The 14,110-nt window shown below is 41.9% G+C and overlaps 2 protein-coding genes across 2 annotated transcripts; both read left to right on the plus strand.

The window, feature by feature from the left end:
- gpsm3 (G protein signaling modulator 3) lies at positions 1-3,475 on the plus strand. The gene is made up of 5 exons (XM_014200738.3): positions 1-207; positions 546-1,071; positions 1,387-1,546; positions 1,874-2,100; positions 2,857-3,475. Exons 2-5 carry the CDS (start codon positions 568-570, stop codon positions 2,995-2,997), a joined length of 1,032 nt encoding a protein of 343 aa, XP_014056213.3. The 5' UTR covers positions 1-207; positions 546-567; the 3' UTR covers positions 2,998-3,475.
- A 4,644-nt stretch (positions 3,476-8,119) lies between these two features.
- On the plus strand, positions 8,120-14,089 carry LOC106605280 (deoxyribonuclease-2-alpha). Its single transcript, XM_014200743.3, has 7 exons — positions 8,120-8,344; positions 8,777-8,874; positions 9,052-9,220; positions 9,801-9,900; positions 10,090-10,254; positions 12,755-12,979; positions 13,138-14,089. Exons 2-7 carry the CDS (start codon positions 8,777-8,779, stop codon positions 13,554-13,556), a joined length of 1,176 nt encoding a protein of 391 aa, XP_014056218.1. The 5' UTR covers positions 8,120-8,344; the 3' UTR covers positions 13,557-14,089.
- The last annotated feature ends 21 nt before the right edge of the window (positions 14,090-14,110 follow it).

A 14,110-nucleotide genomic window follows, 5' to 3' on the forward strand; every position in this document is an offset into this window, starting at 1 on the left:
GTAAGAGGAACAGGAAGAGACTAGAGGGCTGACAGGCAGGCAGAGAAAGAGAGAGCGAGAAAGAGCTCGTCACGGTGATATGTGAAGCATAACTGATAGCAATTAGTTCTCATGAAGAAAACTGTCGTGAATCAGTGATGCCATCCCTAATCAGTGTGGACACAAGAAGATGATGTTTATCAGAAACTGAACTCCAGGAAAACACAGGTACGATAGACTTATTCAGAGCGTGGGTGGGTAAGGTAATGATTAGCAGGCAGGCAAGTACAATCCAGGATAGGAATTTAGTGCCTTAAAGAAGTGAGCAGGAAACCAGTACTGGTTTTTCATAAACACCCCTCTTGAGATTATACTGTTATGCTTACAGATACAGTGGCCGTTCAGTCTGTGTCACACTAGAAGTCTTCTACATGTGTTGTTGCAAGTTAACATTTTAAGAAACTCTTTTAGATTACCTAAAACATTTTCTTACAACCAGTTACACAATCCTAATAATGTACAATAGAACTTCAGTTGATATATTTGTCTTATCTAATTTTTGGCAGGTTTACACTGAGACAGACGTAAATGGATGTTGTCATGGAATACCCAGGGGTCAAAGTTGAAACAGCTGAAGAGGAGCACTTGGAGGATCTAGTCATTATTAAGGAGGGGGATGTTGAGAGAGTTGTTGAGGGAGGGACAGAGCCAATAACAGGCAAGATCAACGATGAAGACTCCAGTGTGGAAGAGGATGCCACTGCCAGACATGGACAGATTGGAAAAGCCAACACTGAAAGTGGAGATGGAGACAAAAGAAAAAAGGATAACCAAATAAATCAAGAAAAAGGAGAGACTGGGACAGAGGAGGGGGTTGAGCTCATTAAAGGGATGGATGAATTGGTAATGGATAGACAGAAAATAGATTGCAAGAAAGAGGGGATGGTGATGGTGGATATAACAGAAAAATACAAAACAGCAGAACAAGAGATGGACAAACCATCACAAGGATTACAAGTTGGCACAAATATACATCTTCCCTTTGACCAGTTGCCCAAAGATACGCTGAGCCCAGAGCATGCCCAAAAACAGGTTTATAACATTTGCTTTCACAAAAAAATACAGCAATTTCCCTTGTGCCCACAATTACAATAATTCCGTTAGTGACCGAATACCAGTCTAAACATTTTGATGTAGCATTAGTTTTTGATGTAGAAGGGTTTTCTTTCACATATATAAAAAGAACAAACAACATTCCAGTGGTGGAAGAATGAGGGGTTCATTTTGTGGTTACAGAATTTGTAGGTGTGGAAATGCCAGCGTGTTTGAAATGAGTAGTGATACCACCCATTTTGAAATCCTTGATAATAGCTACTCTTTCTGCCACCTGCCACCTGTCTTTCTCAGGCTCAACGGTTAACCCCTTACTTCCCAGACGCTCTGTATGACCTGGTTTTTACTCTGCAAGAAGGAAGACGACTCAATGACCAGCGGTGCTCGTTCAGAGGGAGGAGAAGGTGCCATTCTGAACCCAACACCTACAGTCCAGCCCACAGAGCCCACAGAGGTGATAGAATGTGAAAACAACTCCCTGTAATGATAACTAACTAACTGACTGTGGTAAACATAACAGCTGTTGTAATTAGCTTCCCTTGTTTCCCCATAAACACGCTGACTCATGAAGGGGAAAAGCTGTAAATAACTGTACGGTACCAACATCCATTGAAGCACTTCTATCATATAACTGTGGCAGGGACAGATATTAGGATGTCTTCTGTACATTAGTGAAATATTGAAATAATATTGCTTGAATGATTAACTAGGACACCAAATGAACTAGGCCACTAAATGTAGCATGTCTCCACTCTCTTTTCTCCCCTTCCATTCCCAACAGTGCATTTCTCCTCAATGACCTCGCTGCAGAAAGATGAGTTCTTTGACTTGCTGGCTACTTCCCAAGGCCGTCGGCTTGACGACCAGCGGGCGGAACTACATGACACCCCACCCCCTAAGCCGAAAGCCAATAAGAAGAGGAGCAGCGTAAAAGATACAAAGCCCAAAAAGTCTGCTCCAATTGCAGTGCAGAACGAGGACTTGTACAATATGATTCTCATGTCGCAGGTAAGTAACTGGCCATCATGATAATTAAGAATGTGTTCTCAAATGACTTGTCTAATTAAAAAAAGGTTAAATAAAAAATTATAATAACTGTAATCACCCAAGCTGCCAGTAGTCAATTTGAACAAAATGTTATTTTGTTCTTGTCATAAGCAAAATATAATGTGGGCATCATGTCATACAGTACGGAGAAAAAAAATGTATGAAATGTATGCATTCACTACTGTAAGTCGCTCTGGATAAGAGCGTCTGCTAAATGACTAAAATGTCAAATGTAAATGTAAATATGGTGTTACATTGAGATCATGTTACAGTGCTACATTGTCATTACAGATGAAGGATCTTCATTTGATCACTCTGTTGTTGCTGAGAATTTTCCTGCCCCCCAGAAAATGCAGATGAGCTTCGTGATTTTACATAAATGAACAAAAACCCGCACTAACACACAGTTATATTAACAGTATTGTCCTTTTCATGTAGCTTAATTTTGGCCAGTTTATAGCCTAACCACCGATCATGCAACGTTATGGACTAAACATTCAAATGCTGTTGCTGCAGGATTATTTTACTGGTCAAATGAATATCCTACACCTGTGTGTCATGTGCTGTAACATGGGCATTAGGTATTATGTTGTATGGTGTAACAACTTATCATGTCATATGGTGTTACGTAGGTGTAATGTCTCGTCTCCGTACCTCAGGTCCAGTGTAAAATAGGCATCAAGCCATGTGGTGTTTCTGTCTGTCTCTGTACTTCAGGCCCAGGGTAGGCTGGAGGAGCAGCGCAGTGCGGCCCCGGGCCCTATGGATGATGAAGACTTCTTTTCCTTACTGCTGAGTGTCCAGGGAGGACGCATGGAGGACCAGAGGACTGAGCTGCCTGGGATTCTGGGAACCTGAGAGATACACATGCTGGAGAGATGGGCTCAAATGGCTCAGAGCATGTGGTGTAGCCCTATAGTGCAATGGCTTTTGCTTCTTATTCACCTGGCTAGACCAGGCATGACCATTTTGTTCTGTTATGGTCTGAGCTGACAGTACCATCTGTATCGATGACTGCATCAGTAATTTAACAAAAAAATTGTATGTGAATAATAGAGGTGTCAATTCAGCTGCATAATGCTATAGAGACTAATTCGAATGTTTGTTGTCTGATATTAAGCTTACAGAGTGGGCAGATTTGTATGTTGACTGCACAATAATTTGGATGATATTCAAAATGCCCCTAAGCTTTGGGGTGCTTTAAATGTGTTTATCGCAATATGAGGGAATTCGTTTTGCCCAGCACAGCAGTGAATGAGTATGAATGAGAGTGTTTGTGTTTCCATGTTATATTTGAATACAGCTCCTCACGAGAATAAACTATGTGTTAAATGTTTGACTTGCATCAAGAGTGTTTCTAGTTGTTCCCCGAGAACGCTTACGATAAAGTCTTTGTCTACTGGACCACTCAATATTCATTATTAATTTATCAAACGAAAGACATCTGCCTTTACATTACACTATTGCAATGCACTAGTGCTGTTAACAGAAACTAACTTTTCTAGACAACTGGGCTGTTAGGCTAGCCTATATGTGCTGTGGATTAATTTTCCACAGGACAGTGGAAATGTATCAACTCCATCCCTAAACTGTTCAACCATTGTTGACAACAGCAAGGAAAACACACTTGTTCATTAAATATGTATCCAATAAGTATGTATCATACGTTTGCGGCTTGCTTTATGGTCATATATGCTCTTCCATTTAAATAAATAGATGGTCCCCAACCGAGGTAAAGACAGTTTCAAGTTGGATATTCAACGGATATTCGCACTTTCAAACCTCAATAGCTTTCAAACCACTTGAGCCACAGACACCAAATAAGTGTCATGATGTTGGAAAAATTGCGCACAACATTGCACAAGTCTTATTTTCATGATTTGAGCGTTAATTCGCTTTCCAAAGCTAATAAACATGTGGAAATGTGAGCAGCATTTTGTTTTCCTAGTTGAAATAGTTAGGGAGCGTGAACAAAGTACAAACTATTTTTACATTCAAATTTCAATAGCTCATTGGTCATGTGACCTACTGACTTCAAACAAGGTTCAGAATGTCCACTGAGTGGGACTACACATTGCACACCCTTTAGTTTGTCCATTTTCATCTCACATGGTTTTACATTAATTTTTCTAAATGTAAAATTTCAATAGTTCCTTGGTCGTGTGACTTACTGACTTCAAACATAGCGACTCCTGTGGCGGGCAGGGCGCAGTGCACGCTGACACGGTCGCCAGGTGTATGGTGTTTCCTCCGACACATTGGTGCGGCTGGCTTCCGGGTTGGATGGGCATTGTGTCAAGAAGCAGTGCGGCTTGGTTGGGTTGTGTTTTGGAGGACGCATGGCTCTCGACCTTCGCCTCTCCCGAGTCCGTACGGGAGTTGCAGCGATGAGACAAGACTGTAACTACTACCAATTGGATACCACGAAATTGGGGAAATTGTCTTTTGTCGATGGCGATTATGATATCGTTTAGGACCTTGAGCGTGGCTGAGGTGCACCCATGACCAGCTCGGAAACCAGATTGCATAGCGGAGAATGTACGGTGGGATTCGAAATGGTCGGTGATCTGTTTATTAACTTGGCTTTCGAAGACCTTAGAAAGGCAGGGTAGGATAGATATAGGTCTGTAACAGTTTGGGTCTAGAGTGTCTCCCCCTTTGAAGAGGGGTATGACCGCGGCAGCTTTCCAATCTTTGGGGATCTCAGACGATACGAAAGAGAGGTTGAACAGGCTAGTAATAGGGGTTGCAAGAGAGGGTCCAGATTGTCTAGCCCAGCTGATTTGTAGGGATCCAGATTTTGCAGCTCTTTCAGAACATCAGCTATCTGGATTTGGGTGAAGGAGAAATAGGGGAGGCTTGGGCAAGTTGCTGTGGGGGGTGCAGAGCTGTTGACCAGGGTAGGGGTAGTCAGGTGGAAAGCAAGGCCAGCCGTAGAAAAATGCTTATTTAAATTCTCAATAATCATAGATTTATCGGTGGTGACAGTGTTTCCTAGACTCAGTGCATTGGGCAGCTGGGAGGAGGTGCTCTTATTCTCATTGGATTTTATAGTGTCCCAGAACTTTTTTGAGTTTGTGCTACAGGATGAAAATTTCTGTTTGAAAAAGCTAGCCTTTGCTTTCCTAACTGCCTGTGTATATTGGTTCCTAACTTCCCTGAAAAGTTACATATCACGGGGGCTATTCAATGCTAATGCAGTATGCCACAGGATGTGTTTATGCTGGTCAAGGGCAGTCAGGTCTGGAGTGAACCAAGGGCTATATCTGTTCCTGGTTCAACATTTTTTGAATGGGACAAGCTTATTTAAGATGGTGAGGAAAGCACTTTAAAAAAATAACCAGGCATCCTCTACTGACGGAATGAGGTCAATATCTTTCCAGGACGATTAGAAAGGCCTGCTCGCTGAAGTGTTTTAGGGAGTGTTTGACTGTGATGAGGGGTGGTCGTTTGACCGCAGACCCATTACGGATGCAGGCAATGAGGCAGTGATCGCTGAGATCCTGGTTGAAGACAGCAGAGGTGTATTTAGAGGACAGGTTGGTCAGGAAGATATCTATGAGGGTGCCCGAGTTTACAGATTTGGGGTTGTACCTGGTAGGTTCCATGATCAGTTGGGTGAGATTGAGGGCATCTAGCTTAGATTGTAGGACGGCCGGGGTGTTAAGCACATCCCAGTTCAGGTCACCAAACAGTACAAACTCTGAAGATAGATCTTCTTTACTTCTTATCTGGTAAACTGCTACTGTGTGTCAAGAAAAGAGCCCCAATTAGGGGTTAGTGTACTCCAGTAAAAAAGGGCTGGTTTAGATTAAAAACTATTTCCCTGTGTCCCCGTTCATAGGGGCATGAGAGACTAGTCATTGGTAGAATTGAGTTGGCACTTTATTGGCCCAAACACCCACAGACCCACAAGGTTGAGGTTACTCATGGACAGTAATTAGTAATAAAAAATGTTTTGCATTGATGCATTGTGTTTTCTAACTGTCCAAAAATAGGATCCAAAGTGTTAGGAAATATTTGTTCCCATAAATACAAAGGAGGATGTCTCTCCTCATACCTCTGGCACTTTAGTCAGACTGCCAGACTGTGCACCACAGAGCCAATCAGGAGAGAATACATACAGGTCAGCGGTGCCAATTGAAAGTCAAGGGGTGTGTCTGTGCCTTTTGGATTACTCTCTCTTTACAGAGAACCCCTGTGGTTCAAGTCAAGAGCTATCCTTCCCCTTTCAGTCTGCTCTGCGCATGTCTGAAAGTGACAGAGCCAGCAGCCAAGAGAGTTTTTCACAATATGTCATAACAAATTATTACACTTATGAATGTATGTAAAATGCTAATGTGAATTAGATCCAGTACATTGGAATAACTAAGACCTGAATTTGAATGCAGCGTGTTCCGATTCCTCCTTCTCTTTCTGTCCAGCAGGGTCAACCAAAAACACTTGGCCTGATGGTTCATGAAGATACTGGGGAAGCAATATAGAAATGTATTGATCCCTTAAATGATTTTACTATTAAATGACCCATATCACAACCCTCATACATCTTCACAAAAATGTACCTAAATCAATTTTGGAAAAAGGATTTTACTCAAACAAGACTTTGAATTAATTTTTCCAGTTAGAAATAGTAGGCCATGTATCGAATAACTATTTTCATCAGAAAAACAAACCCTCAAATGGAATATTGCATTTTGTAAGTTGTCTGCAGGTGGCTTGTTGTGAATGCACTCAAATATCAAGTCATTATCAGGTTGTGTAAACTGCGTTCTAATACTCAACGTAGAAGGATTTGTCTTAATGTACAGGATATGAAAGTGATGCTATGAAAAGGATTCTTTCACGTTATCAAGCTCACTCTGACTGACAAATCACTGCCTATTACTGTGATTAAAAAGAGCATATGAAACATTGTTTTTCATGAGGCCTACCAGTGCGCCTTCCTTTAAGCACCTCTGTTTGAACACCTGTCCTGTCCTTGATCCATCCCACATACAGCCATTTGCGGATCTTTTCAGTGTCCATGTGAAAGATAGTTATTGCGAGGATGGAACATTTGTTAACATCATTTTTTTAACACCCATGTAAAATGAAGGCCTACAAAGCTTACAGATTTAAGTCTAATAGCATGAGATGAAAGTAGACAAACATCAGAGTGTGCGATATGAAGGTATAGTCAGTGGACATTCTGAACCTTGTTTGAGGTCAGTAGGTCACATGACCAAGGAGCTATTGAAATTCTAAATTTGGAAAAATTCATGTAAAATCATGTGAGATGAAAATTGACAAACTAAAGGGTGTACAATATAGAAGGGTAGGCAGTGGACATTCTGAACCTTATTTGAAGTCACTAGGTCACATGACCAAGGAGTTATTGAAATGTTAAATGTAGAATAATTAATGTAAAAACGTGTGAGATGAAAATGGACAAACTAAAGGATGTGCAATGTGTAGGCCCACTGAGTGGACATTCTGAACCTTGTTTGAAGTCACTAAGTCACATGACCAAGGAGATATTGAATTTTAAATGTAGAAAAATTCATGTAAAAACGTGTGAGATGAAAATGGACAAACTAAAGGGTGTGGAATACAGAAGGGTAGTCAGTGGACATTCTGAACCTTGTTTGAAGTCCCTAAGTCATATGACCAATGAGCTATTGAAACTCAAAAATGTAAATAAATTATTTTAAATAGTGCGAGATGTAAATTGACAAAAAGAAGTGTGTGCAATGTGTGTCTATGCCATCGGGTTAGCTACAACCAGTTTTGAAAGTTTTGGGAATAATGGTTAAAGAGTTATTGAAATTTGAAAAATTTGATTTGTCACTATGTTGACGGTCCCTAACTGGTGTTGGTTGACGTAAGGAAAACTACAGGCGAATATCCGTCGAATATCCAACCTCAAACTGTCTTCACCTCGGTTGTTCCCCATGTGTAAAAGTCAGAAGGGTGCCTATGGTCCAGGGCGTTAGTGCGAGTTCCTCCACTAGGCTTTGAAGGCGCCCTGGAACAGAGCTAACAGAAGGGTAGCTAATGCAAACTATTGTCATTAACTCGTGACCGTAAGCCCGCCCCGTGACATCATACTTCAAAACAAGGATGCGTCTCGACTTTAGAAATGGAATAATTCGCCACAATCAAAGATCACGCGGATACAGAAAAGCTGTAGAATCAGCGTACTTGTCAAGTTCTTATCTACTCAAAGGTAGGATAAGTGTTGATGTAGAAATTAGACTTTTCAATAAACCTTACAGTGGGGCACATTTGGTATAGGCTATAGCAGGTGTATTCAACTCTTTCTTTTCCTACGAGGTCCGGAGCCTGTTGGATTTCTGTTCTATCTGATCATTATTTGCGCAGACCTGGGTCTGAATCAGTCCCCCCTGATTAGAGGGGAACTAAAAAACGTAGTGGAACTGGCTTCGAGGTCCAGAGTTGAGTTTAACGGGGATATAAGTTTCGTTTGCATGGGTTATACTTCTTTCTAATTCTTTCTAAACCAGTTGACAAATCAATTAGATATCAACTCAATGAAAAATCGGATACTTTTTGTTAGTTTACTTCTGATACATTTGTAACAACATTGTAACATAATTGTAACATCGAAACTATTTTGACCTCATTGCTTTTGCTTCAGATGTTGTCACTTGTTGTCCTGCTGATCCTGTTTCAACCAGGAGAGGGAGGCACCTCACCTATCTCCTGTTACAATGATCAAGGGGAAGCTGTAGACTGGTGAGAAAACAGCTTTGGGCAGACTGAAGATTGAACTGATATGACCTCCTTCTTCCCTTAGGTCTGTTAGCTACTTAGTCACAGACAGTGTGCATAGCAAGGTATGCTAAAACAACACAAAGTACTGAGAATCAAACTCTATCTCTCCTTCTCTCTCTCTCGGTTGCTCTCTCTCAGGTTCTATCTCTACAAACTCCCCCATGTTGATCGTGAATTTCCCAACGATGGACAGAGTTATCTACTGATGGACAAAGGGAGCGAGGGATGGACGGATGGAAACGTGTTGGTGAATGACAGCACTGGAGCCCTGGGGAGGACTGTGGGCCAGCTGTATGAGCAGGGGAAGGTCTGGTTCCTTCTAGTATAAATATCAGACCACATTTGAATGAGCTGTGAAACTTAAAGGGAAAATCCACTCAAAAACCATCTGTTGATACAGGTCCAAAATGTTTTTTTCATGATGATATGGCCGGTGACATTTTGTTTCTTGGAAGTTCAATATCTCGAAACTTGACTGCTGACATGGTAAACCGTTTTGGGACTGTATCAACAGTGGACTAATGAAAAAAATACCAAAAGATAGTTTTTGAGTGTTTTCCCTTAACAGTTGTATTTGCAGTAACACATAGCAGTATTTACAACTGCTGAATTTTTTGGGGTCAAAGTGGAATGAGACAGAATGACACAAAAATAAAAATGTGGAACTATAACTTTTTGTGGGTTGTTTGTTTCACTGTCTAATTTTCACTAAGGTGCAATGGGAGTTTTCTTTTCACCCAGACAGCCATGATAAATAAATACAGCATATGACGTTATCAAAGAACAAACACTATTGACACTATAACCCTTGTTTCTGAGTTTAGAGTGTACAATATCCATGGAAGTGTATATCTTCTGATGATGAGTGTGTGTACTTTCCCTTGCAGAATGCTGACATTGCATACATCCTGTACAATGACCAGAGACCACCCGAGGAGGGAGAAAGAGGGTTTGGTTTCCTTAGTAACCGAGGTGGCCACACTAAAGGTCAGGACAATATAAACCTCAGCTGTATACTGTATACAGGCATCACATTGTAATGTTAATCTCAGCACCCAGGTATCTGGCCAGCTACTCCATTTGTTGTATGTTAATGTTTTTGTCTGTCAAGAAAGTACTGTTGTGAAATGACTCCGTTTTCAATGAGTGACTGTTATCTCCCTCTCTCCGTCTCAGGTGTTGTCTTATTGGACAAGACACAGGGCTACTGGTTGGTCCACAGCACCCCTCATTTCCCCCCTGTAAAGGAAATAGGGCAATATTCCTACCCAGGTAGTGGTGTACAGAACGGACAGAACTTCATCTGTGTGACCTACCCACTGGAACGCTTTCAGGCCATTGGTAAGACTGTAATCCTGTAAAAGTCATTTGGAATACTATAGGTTTACCATAGAATTCTGATAAAGGATCTTGGATTATCCACCCTGTTATAATGCATGAAACTGTGAATTGTTTCTATTTCATGCGACGGTTTCATGCTGAGACAGACTCTCTGTGCGTACAACCCGATCCGACAAGGTGGGAAATCCGTCGACGTGCCCTTGAGCAAGGCACTTAACCCTAATTTTCCCCAGGGGTGCCGTACTATTATTGCTGACCCTACCAACTAAATGCTATGTCATAATCATTCTCCACAGTAATAGTGGGTCTCTAATGATAAAGTACTGCTGCCCCTATCACTGAAAAACCTGCATGCAGTGAACAAAAAATGTACAATTAACTCATTATTACGCAACAGTTAATAAAGCCACATTAATGTTGACACAACAATTGTGAACCAAAAAGAACATTTGCATAAACAATTTAGGTCATTAGCATTTTAGCATATTGTTGTAGCAAGTGCCACTACAACCTGGCTAGCAAATGGTGCTGTTACCATAGTGACAGATAGGGTTATCCTCTATGGCACTGTAACTATAGAGACCATAATCCTCCCACTGTGCGATGTTTGCTCTGTAAGTTTCATGTCTCTTGTGCAGTTGTACTGAACAGAAATATAAACACAACATGTCTGGTGAGTATGCAGGCCATGGAAGAACTGGGCCATTTTCAGCTTCCAGGAATAGTTTACAGATCCTTGTGACATGGGGCCGTGCATTATCATGCTGAAACATGAGGTGATGGCGGTGGATGAATGGTATGACAATGGGCCTCAGGATCTCGTCATGGTATCTCTGTGCATTCAAATTGCCATTGTTGAAGTGCAATTGTGTTTGTTGTCCATAGCTTATGCCTGCCCATACCATAACCCCACCGCCACCATGGGATAAGGCGTAAGGCGCAACCGAGGGTAGTGCGAACGGCCCAGTACATCACTCGGGCCAAGCTTCCTGCCATCCAGGACCCATATAATAGGCGGTGTCAGAGGAAAGCCCATAAAATTGTCAGAGACTCCACAGTCACCCAAGTTATAGACTGGTTTCTCTGCTACCGCACGGCAAGCGATACCGGAGCGCCAAGTCTAGGACCAAAAGTCTCCTCAACAGCTTCTACCCCCGAGCCATTAGACTGCTGAACAATTCATAAAAATCGCCACAGGACAATTTACATTGACACCTCCCTCCTTGTACACTGCTGCTACTCGCTGTTTGTATGTTACCTATGCATAGTCACTTCGTCTCCACCTACATGTACAGATTACCACAACTAGCCTGTAACCCTGCACACTGACTCGGTACCGGTGCCCCTGTATATAGCCTCGTTATTGTTATTCTTATTGTGTTACTTTTATTATTACTTTTTATTTGAGTCTACTTGGTAAATATTTTCTTCTTCTTGAACTGCACTGTTGGTTAAGGGCTTGTAAGTAAGCATTTCACAGTAAAGTCTACACTTGTTGTATTCGGCACGTGGCAAATAAAGTTTGATTTGATTTGATACTCTGTTCACAACGTTGACATCAACAAACCGCTCGCCCACACAACGCCATACATGTGGTCTGCAGTTGTGAAGCCGGTTGGACGTAGTGCCAAATTCTCTAAAATGATGTTGGATGCCGCTTATGGTAGGGAAATGAACATTCAATTATCTGGCAACAGCTCTGGTGGATATTCCTGCAGTCAGCATGCCTATTGCACGCTCCCTTAAAACTTGAGACATTTGTGGCATTGTGTTGTGTGACAAAACTGCACATCTTAGAGTGGCATTTTATTGTCCCCAGTACAAGGTGCACCTGTGTAATGATCATGCTGTTTAATCAGCTTCTTGATATGCCACACCTGTCAGGTGGATGGATTATCTTTGCAAAGGAGAAACGCTCACTAACAGTGCACAACATTTGAGAGAAAAAAGCATTTTGTGCGTATGGAACATTTCTGGGATCTTTTATTTCAGCTCATGAAACATGGGACCAACACTTCATGTGTTGCATATATATTTTTGTTCAGTTTAAGATGAGTGTCATTAAATTGTGATAGGAGTTCTCAGTGGAGGCCAACTTCCATCATCCTCAAAGCATTGTCTTGTCTTAAAACATTTTCAATCTCATTTTAGCCACAATCAGTGAGTGGTCTTATACGTACAGGCATTTGTCTGCTACTCTGTTTGAAGAATTTGAAAAGTCATCATACTAATAAGTCATGTCATAGATTAAGATAGTACTTGTCTTGGAGCTTGGTGCCTATTGAATCACACAGACAGACAGACAGACAGACAGACAGACAGACAGACAGACAGACAGACAGACAGACAGACAGACAGACAGACAGACAGACAGACAGACAGACAGACAGACAGACAGACAGACCAGTCAATTCATAATGATTTGTTTTACTTTTTACACAATTCGTTGATTGAAATATTTGAAGTGTTCAGTTGACATGTATTATGTTTTACATTGTAGGAGAGCAGTTGCAGATCAACCAGCCCAATGTGTATGACTGTGGTGTCCCTGCTTCCTTGGCCTCTCTGGTGCCCGCACTGGCTGACGTCTGTAACAACAGCCAAGGGCAGATGGCCTATAGCAACTTACCGCACCCCCAACCTGCATCCAATCGCAGTGTGTCTCTCACCTCATTGGGTGGAACCGAGTTCATCAGCTTTGCCAAGGGGAGATCATTCAATAATGGTAAGGAACAATTTAGAAACTATTCGTTTGTAATTTTTTTAACTGTTGAAGTGTTGTTTCATGGTTAGAATGACTATTCATGTCATTGCCATTTTGTAGTTGTGAATGACCCAACATTTAACCACAATATCCCCATTTCCCCTCCTGTCTCCCATTAGATCTGTACCACTCCTGGGTGGCTCCCTCCCTCCAATCAGACCTCCTAGTCCAGTTCTGGATCCGCTCCGTTGGCATCCTGCCCTCTGACTGCTCCCAGGGCTGGAAGGTCCTGGACATCCAGCTTATCTCCCCAGGCGGGAGGATCACCTTCAAGGCCTCCAACGACCACTCAAAGTGGGCCGTGAGTACCACCGGGGGTGGGGTGGATGGAGCTGCTGGCTGGGTGTGTGTGGGCGACATCAACCGGAACGAGGCTGAGGAGAAGAGGGGGGGCGGGACTGTGTGTCTGCGGGACGCCACGGTGTGGAAGGCCTATCGGACAGCGGCGCTGGAGTGTGAGATGTGCGGGGGAGGGACTAGCGGGTGTGATGTGGACGTAGAGGATGCAAGGCACTACCAGGGAGATATGAATCAGTAAGCATCAGTGTGGCACCAGTGTAAAGTTACTAGTATGCACACAGTTCACTGAGCAGCTAGGTGTATTAGTATTATTAAGCTCCGTGAACAAGGTACCCCATAGAATGTTGATTAATAAGGTATCAGCATCTAATTCACTTTTTTATGGCAGCTTTGGAGTGTTTCATAAATTGCCATGAATAGAAACATACTTGAAAGGGAAGTGGCACTCCTATAATAATTAAACAATGAGCACTTTGCTACATTCTGTGTTGCTAATGACTGTAGGAAATGCTAATAAGTTGCTAATGACTGTAGGAAATGTTGATTGTGATCTCAGGTACATTTTATATGCGTCTGTTTTCAACCTTTTTTATGTAACAATTTTGTAATTTTTTAAATGATCGTTAAAGTATGTATAATGTTTTTTCTTTATTTCTCTTTTACTTTTTAGTCAAACGTTTGGTGACGTTTTCAGCTTTTAGCTTGAAACAGGCAAAGATACTGACTGTCTTCTGTCCCAATAAAGAAAGTACTGTTGCGGGGTGCACAAAAGGTTCTTCATTAAACTTCCTC

Source organism: Salmo salar, chromosome 05 (genome assembly GCF_965601325.2).
Source record: "Salmo salar chromosome 05, fSalSal1, whole genome shotgun sequence".
NCBI lineage: Eukaryota > Metazoa > Chordata > Actinopteri > Salmoniformes > Salmonidae > Salmo > Salmo salar.